Source organism: Bubalus bubalis, chromosome X, assembly GCF_019923935.1.
Source record: "Bubalus bubalis isolate 160015118507 breed Murrah chromosome X, NDDB_SH_1, whole genome shotgun sequence".
Taxonomy (NCBI): Eukaryota; Metazoa; Chordata; class Mammalia; order Artiodactyla; family Bovidae; genus Bubalus; species Bubalus bubalis.
In genome coordinates, this window is record NC_059181.1 from 97,185,037 (window position 1) to 97,197,860 (window position 12,824).

At 38.3% G+C, this 12,824-nt stretch overlaps 1 protein-coding gene across 10 annotated transcripts in view; it reads right to left on the bottom strand.

Moving 5' to 3' along the window:
* The window catches only part of DIAPH2 (diaphanous related formin 2), a 1,048,054-nt gene that overhangs the window by 287,486 nt on the left and 747,744 nt on the right, over nt 1-12,824 (bottom strand). Inside the window, exon 26 of one of the 10 annotated variants that reach the window (XM_044937414.2) lies at nt 4,352-4,938. The exons of the other annotated variants lie outside the window; for them this stretch is intronic. Within the exon in view, the coding sequence (XP_044793349.1) occupies nt 4,930-4,938 (9 nt within the window). The 3' untranslated portion in view covers nt 4,352-4,929. Of the gene's footprint in view, nt 1-4,351; nt 4,939-12,824 lie in introns of those variants that run through there. 10 annotated transcript variants of the gene reach the window in all.

Here is a 12,824-nt window from a genome sequence, read left to right on the forward strand (position 1 = left end):
TCTTACTATGCTAATGTTCTACTGCCCTCTCCTTTACCTTCGTCCTCCCTAGATACTATACCATTATTTATAGAGAAGTTTTCTGGTTTCATCATGAATCTTCTGCTTAAGTTGCCTTATTTATTGGTATAGAGGGATTTTGCCATTAGGCTTGACATGTTGGACAAATAATTTACTAAGGGATTTAGGGAGTTTACAGACACACCGGATTATATTTCTTGTATAAAACTTTACAATAATAAATGTGTTTTAGATTTGACTTCTTTGAATGTGAACTTCTGTATAATGCCTCCCTGGCTACTACAATGAAATTTCAATGTTACTTTCTGCATACTGTGAGTATTAATGCTTCAGGACTATAAAGGTAAAATACAACACTATGATATATTTAGCAAATATAATATGACTAAATTTTATCCCATAAAACTTATGGCTATTTTTCTTCTTTTAAAATGCAGCAACTCCCGCAAATAAAAGAAGCTGAAATTTTTATTCCCTTCAAAGGGTTTTTGAAGATAACAAGACTTAGAGAAGGTAGAAAGATCAGGTGCATGCTTGAAGAATAGTCCTTCTGCAATGATTTTTACCATAAATAGAAAAACCTCCTAGAGACATAAGCAGGGGACTAGCTTGCCGTGGATAAACAATGAAGAGTTAAGGGGTCAGAGTCAGTCATAAGGGAATAGTAAATCACAAAGTAATGCTGACAAATGAGAAGCTGGAATGAGAAGTTGTACAAATGAAACAGAGTACACATGAGGTACTTCCAGTGCACTTGGATAGCCCACTCAAGAGCTGTATGTTCGTGGAAAATACAAGTCACTTTGGGATTTCACAATGACAAATGATGGGGTGAATGTAGACAAATTTAAGTAATTTAGTCAAATATTTGCTGAATCAATGTTGACAAAGGGTCAAAGGAATCATTAAAGTAATGAAAGGTTTTGGAAAAACTGGCCGAGGGAGGCAGGGGAGGAGAGAGACAACAGCTAGAGGGCTCTGAAGCATTTAATACAGAAGATCATTTATTATTAGATGTCTAGCACAGAAGGAGCACAATTACTAGTTACAAATGTGGTTACCAATCAAGAAATATCTGCCGGCGACTATGTGTCATGCACTCTGTGGCGTGACAAAAATTCACAGATGGGTGAGATACATATATTCCAGAGGAATTCACAGCATAAAGGAGAAGGTAGGTCTGCACGCCATCAATTATAATGAGTGCAGTGTGACAAAAATCACATGAGCCATGTGATGCAAGCATGAACTAGGGAGCGATGAAATCTCCCTGGAGTTGAGGGGGGAGAGAATAGGAAAGATGTAAAGGTGAAAGTCGACATTGAATGAGTCTTGAAGGAAAAAAATGATTTCATCAGGTGGAAGAAACATGGTGAGCACAAAGACATTTCAAGCAGAGGAAAAGAAGAGTTTGAGGAGGAGTTAGAGTGCCAAGGTTTCCAAATGCTTGTTGAGACCTTACTGTCACCCAGGTGTGGCCATTAAAGGTCTAAGACAGTGAGTCTCACTAAGCCTGTGATCACCCTGTGCAGTATCCAAGATGAGGGCAGCAGTTCTGTCTCAGGGGCAATATGTAGAGACGTGAATGTCACCTGGAAAGGAAAGTGGAAATCAAGAGTGCAGCTGATAACCGCATCTCTTCCAATGAATAATTCCCATCTTCTCTGAAAGCTAACCCCTCTTAAGGAGGGACTGGATTTGAAAGTTAAAATGCAAAAGAGACGGTATCTGTTTTCTGCAATTTCCCTATCAGAAATTCACCTCCACACCCTTGTTTGCATGTGCTGTATTAAGGGTCAGCAAGTGTTTTCTGCAAAGGGCCAGACGGTAAATATTTTCAGCCTTTGGGGTCATATGGACCCTGTCTCAAGCACTCAGCATCGCCATTACCATCACAGAATGAAAGCAGCCACAGAAATACATAAACAAAGGAGCTTGGCTGTGCGCCAATATGACTTTATTAATAAAAGCATAGGGCATGCAGGACTTGGCCCCTGGATCATAGATTGCTGATCCCTAATCTATATCACAAGGGAGGCATTACCAAAGGATGCCAATCTGAAAAACACAGCTGGATTTTGAGACCACAACAGATAGGTTAAGTTGTGGAATGTCATTGATGGGAAGAAGTGAAATCCTAGACCTAGGAAGATTAGGCAGCTGCGTACATGATGTTATTTCAAGAGGTACAAGAAAAGTTGCCTTTCTCCCCAGTATTTCCTCTATCAGCAAGCCATGCAGCAAGAAGTTCTTGACAGCAGATTAATCTGCTTCTGCCAGATTAAGGCACTGTCTGGAATTTAAAGGGCACACGTGTAGTAGAGAATGAGTGACATAGTACTGCATTAGTTTATCAGATCAATTAGCTGACAGCTGGCAGGGAACAAGGACCAGGATGAAAAGAATTCAAAATGAACTCAGTGTCTTTCTTTGTAAGTCCCATAGAATTTTTCATATTTTTGCATGAAAAATATGCTTTTATTCTATTACATGCTTTGCTATACATCCCATCTTTTGTCAGAGCTTCCTGTCTGCCTCTAGGTAAAGATCTCTGCATAGCCTCCATATTCTAGAAGATAAGGTTACTCTATTTAATTGAAATGATAAAGCCCTTGGGAAGACTCTTTCTCTCAAGAGGGGCAGAATTTATTTTTTTTCTCCTATACCACAGAAGATATACAACTTATGAAAATAGTTTGGACTCATAATAAAAAACATCTAATAGTAACTAGTAAAGTCTTCTAAACAGGAATACACAGTGATTCCTATACTTATGGGAAAAAAAGTTAAAATGCTAAAATCTGAAGTCTTAATCTAAAATATTGATTGTACAAGGAACTTTATAACTAATGCTGAAACCTGTCATCTGTTGCCATGTGGCTTTTCCATTTGGCAATTTTTTTCTTTCCATAGCACTTATTAGGTTCTAACAAAGTATACAATTTTTCTAATAATTATGTTTATTGTTTATTATCTTACCTTTTCCCTTTACAAGTCAAATTTCATAAAGGCAGAGGTTTTTAGTAAACTAAAAAGTGTCAGTACCTAGAATGGTATCTTTAATTTAGTGAATACTCAGTAAATATTTGCTGAATGAATGAATGAGATAAAGCAAGCAAGCAAGCTAGAAAAGCAGACCTGTCTTGTGTAAGTATATTCCAGCTAAAGACAGAAAATAAACAAGGAAGGGTAACTTGGAAAAAAGCAAATAATTTTTTTCTATTTAAAGTTCTATTCACCAAGATTCTTTTTAAAACAATTTAAGTGTACATTTCACAGAAACATCTCCTTCATTTGTATTTTGTGAATTTGGAACTGTTGAGAATTCAAACAATGCCGAGCAGCAATGTACTTTTGTGTTCTCTATTTTATAGATACTCCTAGTTGCTGGCCCTAATCCATCGAAATTGAACCTTCTTACCTACTGGCAGAGCTCTGGATTAGTTTGGCTGCTTAGTCTCTGCACAGTCATGTTCAGGGAAGGAGTTCTGTCCCCATCCCATGGGTAAATCATGATTAATCTAAGATTCTTTTTGATGGTGATTAGTTAAGAGGTGGGCATGTGAGCGAATCCTGGACAACAGAATTTGAAGAAAAAATCTGTCCAGGGGCTTCTGGAAAAGTTTTTCTCATTAGTAAAACAAAACAAAAAAAACTTGATGGGAGACAATGACCTATTCTTTGTTATATATCACTATATTTGTATGTGATGCTTGAAACTACTGCAGCCATTTTGCAACCATGAGCCAACACGCCAAGGGTGGCAGAGCAGAAGTGTTTGCAAAATCCCAAGTCTAGGTGATTATATCACGAAGTTGCTAAATTAATCATACCTGTACCTGCTTTACCTCTACATTTCTTGTGATATGTGAGATTAAAACCATATTCTTAAGCCAAATTTAGTTATATCACAGTCAAAAGTATCCCGATAGATTATGAAAAAGGACAAATATCAAAATATGCTTGTCTGTTTAAAATAGAGTTAAAGCAATTATTTTCAGGCACTAACAAAAATATTCAAGAAACAATATCTACATATACAAGCAGTTATATTTACAGTAATAGTTATACATTAATTTGCTGTATTCATTAAAGCCCATTACCTAAATGGTGATCTAAAACATATTCAGCCTAAATAATGCTCAAATATAATAAAAATATATTTCTATGAAAATATTATATATTTAGACTTTTAATATAGTATGAAAGAACCACCACATAATTATGATTATGTGATAATCATAATCATAAGGCAATATACTTTATCTTAAATTGATTTTTTATTTATAAATCTTGTATTTTAAACTAAGGAGCAAGAACTTGGGGAAATACTTTCTTAGAGATATCATCTGATGAAGGAGACATCATCTGATGAAGGCTTATAACACTAAAAATAATCTTCAAAATCAAGTTTCCAGGTTGTTAGGGACATCAACCCATATCTCCTATCTAGAGATTACAATAGGTCACTACAATAGTTATTATTTTATCTATATTTTACTTGATTATCTGTCTTGCTCTTCTGAATCACTATTGCATTTGTCCCTAATGTACATGGAAATTGTTTCTTTTTCTTCTAGACCAAGGACAAATGAGCAAAAAAAAATTATACATTATTCCAAACTATTCCATCTCCAGTATAAACAAGTTTGGCTCTTTCATGCACTATTAATAAAATCTGAAAAACATAAAATGACTTCAGCTAAACCATCATACTGAGTAATACCACTAATTTGAACATAGAATTTTTAAGATCTTGAAGAATAATACACTTTGAACATATTACTGGCCCCTTGTCAGGGGGAAGTTTGATGAGGGCATTATGTAAAACAAAAGAGAAGGAAGATTATACTGGTTTATTTACAGGTGACTCCCAATAGTCAATGAGGATTAGCATGGCACCAACGATCAGGTATTCTGAAAAAGGCATCATGAAATGAGCTAATTAATATTTTAAATCACAACTAAAGGTATAACTAATAGCACTATACACTAAATGCTGATGATCATACACATACAGGCATAAGCTGCTAGGAATTATTACAAGTAAATAAAAATGTTAGAGCTTAAATCTTCACAAGATTTTATTTTAAGAAAAATATATTCACAATCTAAATACATATGTACATGCAAAGAAATGTCTAGAAGAATGTATGGCAAGCTATTAATATTAGTTATCTCTGGGTAGTAGGATTTCAGTTGATTCTTTTTTCTTTTTTGACTATGGTTTCCAATTTTCCTAAAATTTACATGCACGATTTAAAAATTTTGAGTCATATGAACCAGAACATCTTTCAATGATTAGTAATAAAAACAATAATACACATCCCTTGGCAGTGGCAATAATGGAGAGGACCTAAAGGCCCCGGGAAAAACAAAAACAAAAAACAATACTTTTCATTGATCAATAATTGAAATTACTGTTGTATACTAAATTGATATGACAAACAGATACAGTATTAATTCATCTGGTACAGATTTTGCTTCTTAAAAAAAAAAAAAAACAACAAAAAAACTTTAACAGATAACCCTAAGGTCAGGCTTCTCAATCTTGGCAAGGATTATTTCTTTGTTGTGGGGGACCTTAACGTACATTGTACGATGTTTAGTGGCGTTCTAGGCTTCACCCATTAGATGCTAGGAGCACTTCCTCCCTGATTGTGACAACCAAAAGTGTCTCTAGACCTTGCCAAATGTCTCCTGGGAAGCAAGATCATCCCCGAATAAGACCCACTACTCCTAAGTAACACCAGACAAGTCAGTCTTTAAGGAATTGATTTTGCCCTAGATAAACCGGCTCAATTGACCTATTGCTCAAGAGAGCTGTCAGTCATAAGAAGTAATTGAAGCTTGGTTACTCCTTGTCCAAGCATATTATGGAATAACATTTAGATCATAATAACTGCCTGAAAGCTGCTTCCCTGTAAATGAAACAGCTATCTTTCCAATTTGAACTCATCATAGAAAACTAGGAAATATACATGTTTATGACTAAACATTAACACCAAATCAGTTGGGGAAGAATAAAAAAGGAAGGACTTCTTTAAATGTGAAAGGCTGCGATACAAGTCACTTCTTTGAAGGCTTCCTTACATCAGACAAAACAAATGTCTCTCTCTTCTCCTCTCACAAGCCCTTTGTATATATGTATCATTTTATTATTAGAATTTGTTGCTTCAATGCTCTTTCCCACTAGAATGTGAGCTCTGGACGACCAAATTTTTGATTTTCTTCATCATTGGTCATTTGGTTCATTCATTGCTGAAATAATTCATTGAATCAATGAATGATATATATATGAACGTGTGTGTATATATATATACACACACACACACACACACACACATACATACATACATACATACACTTAGTGATTAGCACTACTCTTGACACATGGTAGGCTGATCACAGAGTAATCACAGTAGTGCTGGTCAGAGCAGATTTGGAGATAAACACATTACAGAGTAAAATGTGCTAGGGTGGAGGTATGAAAGCGCCCAGAAGGGATGTCCAGACCAAAGTAGGGGCAGTAGGGAAGGTTTCTTAGATGAAGTGACTTAAACACTTTGGTAAAGGAATTGGAGAGGAAGTGTGGGAAGGAGAAGAAGGGGGAGTGGACATCTAGGGAAAATGGAGCTCCATGGGTATGGTTCCAAGGAGAGTCCTGTCTTCTACTGCCTGTAGTGCTAGGGTCGCTTTTCTGATGAACAAATAAGGATGAAGCAAGCTGAAAGGGTGGCACCGGTAGCATTTTAGCCTCTGGCATCTTCCTGCTTAGGTTTTAACAGGCAGGCTTTGATAATAATCAATAGCTTTGGCCAGTCTCAGGCTCACCAGGAAGGTCAGCTCATATACCTTCTAGCTTATCTTATAACTTCCTTACTAGTGAAACCTAGTAGGATTCTGTGAGACTCCTGGGCATGGAAGCCTTTTTGCATTCACCTTTTCTAGTTTGAAGGGAATAAATTACAGCCTTTCATGACCTTCTCCAAAAGGCAGATTACAACAGCTGCTAATCAGGGAAGGGAGGGGACACAGAGACAAAGGAGGAACAGCCAGGAAACAATAGTTCAGCCTTGGGGCAGGGTCCTGGTTCCACCTCAAGGGATTTGTTTTTCAGTTGCTCACTCCTGTCCTATTCTTTGTCACCCCATGGACTGCAGCACACCAGGCTTCCCTGTCCTTCACCATCTCCCAGGAAGGGGAAAAGTTAAAATTTTACATAACTTCCTTCATGGGGTCGCAAAGAGTTGGACATGAATGAGTGACTGAACTGAACTGAATTGGATTTCTCCTTCTACCTCTGTAACTCAGCCTGCCCCTTGCAAAGTCTAGATCACGTAGGTCACAGTCTCAGAAAGTGGGGACTTGCAATACTAGGAAATGGAGTTTATCTCACTCACCCTCTCCTGCTCTTTGCAATCACCCAGCCCCTGCAAACCTGCTTAATCACGCCTGCCCAGGTTAGGCATCCCCCTCCCCATCTTGACCACTGTTCACGCACTAGCGAAACCCTTAGTTTAAACCAGCCTAATAACAGCTAGTGTTGCCCACTACAGTCTGTCTATAAAAACTCTGTAATGCTTTTGTTCAGGGCTCAGAGCTTGAAGTGTAAACTCCTCTGGGCCCGCTGGCATAATAAACCTGAGTTCTCCAACTCTCTGAGTGTGGTGCTTCGTTTCTCGAGTACTGGTTTCTGCAACACCAGAGACTGCTCAAACTCATATTCATTGAGTCAGTGATGCCATCCAACCATCTCATCCACTGTCGTCCCCTTCTCCTCTCGCCTTCAATCTTTCCCAGCATTAGGGTCTTTTGGAATGAGTTAGCTCTTCCCATCAGGTGGCCAAAGTATTGGAGCTTCAGCATCAGTCCTTCAGTGAATATTCAGGATTGATTACTTTAGGATTGACTGATTCGATCTCCATGCAGTCCAAGGAGCTCTCAAGTCTTCTCCAACAACACTGGTCAAAAGCATCAATAATTTAAGGCTCAGCCTTCTGTCCAACTCTCACATCCACACATTACTAATGGAAAAGCCATAGCTTTAATTGGACGGACCTTTGTTAGAAAAGTAATATCTCTACTTTTTAATATGCTGTCTAGATTTCTCATAGATTTTCTTCCAAGGAGTAAGCGTCTTTTAATTTCATGGCTGCAGTCACCATCTGCAGTGATTTTGGAGCCTCCAAAATAGTCTCTCACTGTTTCCATTGTTTCCCCATCTATATGTCATGAAGTGATAGGATGGGATGCTACGATATTAGTTTTTTGAATGTTGAGTTTTAAGCCAGCTTTTGCACTCTCCTCTTTCACTTTCATCAACAGGCTCTTTAGTTTCTCTTTGCTTTTTGCCATAAGGGTGGCGTCATCTGCATATCTGAGATTATTGATATTTTTCCCAGCTATCTTGATTCCAGCTTGTGCTTCATCCAGCCTAGCATTTCACATGATGCATATAAGTTAAATAAGCAGGGTGACAATATACAGGCTTGATGGACTCCCTTCCCAATTTGGAACCAGTCCATTCTTCCATGTCTGGTTCTAACTGTTGCTTCTTGACCTGCATACAGGTTTCGCAGGAGACAGCTACAGTGATCCTGTATTCCCATCTCTTTAATTTAAATTTATTTATTTTAACTGGAGGCTAATTACTTTATAATATTGTATTAGCTTTGCCATACATCAACATGAATCTGCCACGGGTGTACATGTGTTCCCCATCCTGAACTCTGCTCCCACCTCCCTCCCCATACCATCCCTCTGGGTCATCCCAGTGCACCAGCCTCAAGCATCCTGTATCCTGCATTGAACCTGGACTGGCCATTAGTTTCTTATATGATATTATACATGTTTCAATGACATTCTCCCAAATCATCCCACCCTCTCCCTCTCCCACAGAGTCCAAAAGACTGCTCTATACATCTGTGTCTCTTTTGGTGTTTCGCATACATGGTTATCATTACCATCTTTCTAAATTCCATATATATGCGTTAGTATACTGTATTGGTGTTTTTCTTTTTGGCTTACTTCACTCTGTGTAATAGGCTCCAATTTCATCTCTTTAAGAATTTTCCAGTTTGTTGTGATCCACACAGTCAAAGACTTTAACGTAGTCAATGAAGCAGAAGTAGATGTTTCTCTGGAACTCTCGTGCTTTTTTGATGATCCAACAGATGTTGGAAATTTGATCTCTGGTTCCTCTTCCTTTTCTAAAACCAGCTTGAATACGTGAAAAGTTCTCGGTTCACGTACTGTTGAAGTGTACCTTGGACAATTTTGAGCATTACCTTGCTAGTGTATGAAATGAGTGAACTTGTGTGGTAGTTTGAACATTCTTTGGCATTGCCTTTCTTTGGTATTGGAATTAAAACTGACCTTTTCCAGTCCTCTGGCCACTGCTGAGTTTTCCAAATTTGCTGGCATATTGAGTGCAGCACTTTCACAGCATCATCTTTCAGGATTTGGAATAGCTCAACTGCAATTCCATCACCTGCACTAGCTTTGTTCGTAGAACAAACTAGTTTGCTTCCTAAGGCCCACTTGACTTTTCAGTCCAGGATGTCTGGCTCTAGGTGAGTGATCACACCCTCTGTTGGTAATCTGGGTCATGAAGATCTTTTTTTGTACAGTTCTTCTGTGTATTCTTGCCACCTCTTCTTAATCAGACTGGTTCCAAATAGGAAAAAGGAGTACGTCAAGGCTATATATTGTCACCCTGCTTATTTAACTTACATGCAGAGTACATCATGAGAAATGCTGGGCTGGAGGAAGCACAAGCTGGAATCAAGATTGATGGGAGAAATATCAATAACCTCAGATATGCAGATGACACCACACTTATGGCAGAAAGCAAAGAAGAACTATGGAGCCTCTTGATGAAAGTGAAAGAGGAGAGTGAAAAAGTTGGCTTAAAGCTCAACATTCAGAAAACTAAGATCATGGCATCCGGTCCCATCACTTTATGGTAAATAGATGGGGAAACAATGGAAACAGTGGCTGACTTTATTTTTCTGGGCTCCAAAATCACTGTAGATGGTGACTGCAGCCATGAAATTAAAAGATGCTTACTCCTTGGAAGGAAAGTTATGACCAACCTAGACAGCATATTAAAAAGCAGAGACTTTGCTTTGTCAACAAAGGTCCGTCTAGTCAAGGCTACGGTTTTTCCAGTGGTCATGTATGGATGTGAGAGTTGGACTATAAAGAAAGCTGAGTGCCGAAGAATTGATGCTTTTTAACTGTGGTGTTGGAGAAGACTCTTGAGAGTCCCTTGGACTGCAGGAAATCCAACCAGTCCATCCTAAGGGAGATCAGTCCTGGGTGTTCATTTGAAGGACTGATTTTGAAGCTGAAACTCCAATACTTTGGTCACCTGATAGGAAGAGCTGACTCATTGGAAAATACCCTGATGCTGGGAAAGATTGAGGGCAGGAGGAGAAGGGGACGACAGAGAACAAGATGGCTGGATGGCATTACCGACTCAATGGACCTGGGTTTGGGTGGAGTCCAGGAGTTGGTGATAGACAGGGAGGTCTGGCGTGCTGTGGTTCATGGGTTTGCAAAGCGTTGGACACGACTGAGCGACTGAACTGAACTGAACTTCTTAATCTTCTGTTTCTGTTAGGTCTATAACGTATCTGTCCTTTGTTGTGCCCATCTTTGCATGAAACGTTCCCGTTCCCTCGGTATCTCTAATTTTCTTGAAGAGATCTCTAGTCTTTCCCATTCTACTGTTCTTTATTTCTTTGATCACTTAGGAAGGCATTCTTGTCTCTCCTTGCTGTTCTTCAGAACTTAGCATTCAGATGGGTATATCTTTCTTTTCCTTCTTGCCTTTTGCTTCTCTTCTTTTATCAGCTATTTGAAAGACCTCCTCAGACAACCATTTTGACTTTTTGTATTTCTTTTTCTTGGGGATGGTTTTGATCACCACCTCCTGTACAATATTACAAACCTCTGTCAATAGTTCTGCAGGCATTCTATCAGATCTAATCCCTTGAATCTATTTATCATTTCTACAGTATAATTGTAAGGGACTGAAGTCATACCTTTATGGCTTAGTGGTTTTCCCTACTTTCTTCAATTTAAGCCTGAATTTTGTGATAAGTGGTTCATGATCTGAGCCATAGTCAGCTCCCTATCTTGTTTTTGTTGACTGTATAGAGCTTCTCCATCTTTGGCCAGAAAAAATATAATCAATCTGATTACAGTATTGATCATCTGGTGTTGTCCATGTCAAGGAATACACCTAACAACATCTCTGGGATCTTCTGCAGACTAAAACTCCCACCAAATGGAAGATGAAATACTTGATGGAGCATTCTTCATTCCAGAAACAAGCTCATAGTTTGATAACCTGAAGAACCACAGCTCATCAGCAGACCACGTTGAGGCTCGATTACAGTAATGCAGGCCCTGCACACACCCTGATCCAAATTATCAACTCCATCCTTGAACCATTGCTATAAAGCTCCTCACCCAATCCTCCTGGGTTGGGACACATGGTTTGGTGGGGCCCGAGCCCACTGTGTCCCTCTTTGTCTGGTAAATCAATAAAGCTATTCTTTCCTACTTCACCCAAAACTCTGTTTCCAAGATTTGATCCGGCACCATCGCACAGAAGCTGAATTTCAGCATAATTTCTTGGTGGTTGGAAATAAATTTAATAACTTATTTATGGGGAACACTTACTTGAAAAATTCTAAATGAAGTGTTATTGCTAGAACTAAAGATAATGTATTTTGTTTCCTGGTTCTATTTATTACTAGACTTTAATGAGAAAAGTAGGTATTGAACTGATTTTGTTAATATTTTCAGTGTTAGCTATCACATTATCTTGGATTTCTAAAGGGTAATATCTAGTTTGCAATAAACAATTCTGAAAACTTAGAGAAATATTTTTAGAAACATTTATGATATCTTAAAGAGTAGGGAATGGCAACCCACTCCAGTATTCTTGCCTGGAAAATTCCATGGGCACAGGGGCCTGGCGGGGTGCAGTCCACAGGGCCACAAAGAATTGGACATGATTGAGTGACTGAGCACACATACATGGCACCTTAAAATTTTATAATATTAATCTAAAATGTGTACACATTTTAAAACCATTTATACCAGTAGGCGTTTTTCTCATGTTGGGGAATATGAGTTTTCTTTATCCATGTATGCCTTTATTACATCTTCCTTTAGTTTCTTACAATACAATATTTACCTTTTTTATACAAGGAACAATAATATCAGAAAAATAGGGCATCTACTTCTGGCCCAAAGTAAACAGTCAAACAGAATACAAGTTGATAGGTAACACTGTTTTCTAAAGAAGAATTCAATGATGTCTGTATAATACAGTAAAATCTGTTCTCTGGCATAGCTGGGGAATGAGGTATTCTGGTCAAATATTCTGCTTAATAATGTTACCATATATTTTACATGGATTGCATATTTTCAAAGAGTTGAAATAGCTCAAAATAAACCTAAGGCTATGTAGCCACGGTGGTTCCAGCTGAGCTCAAAGGGAATTATCTGGGTGTGTGTGATTAAACAGAGGGAGCTGGTGGGACCTTAGGGCTCTATTTGCAAGAAAGGATTTAAACTGGTACTTTATTTATTCCTTACTTCTAGGAAAAGGAAGATTCCTTCCTAGTTGCTTAATGAAAGGGAGGAAGGATGGCAATGGAGGGGTTTATAGTCTTAGGATCCCCTTTAGGTCTCTAGATCATGAAAAAAAAATTAATTCTCCAAGGAGAAAGGAATTAGAAGAAAAAAGAAAGAAACTTTTTAAGAAGGGTCCTCAGAAGCAT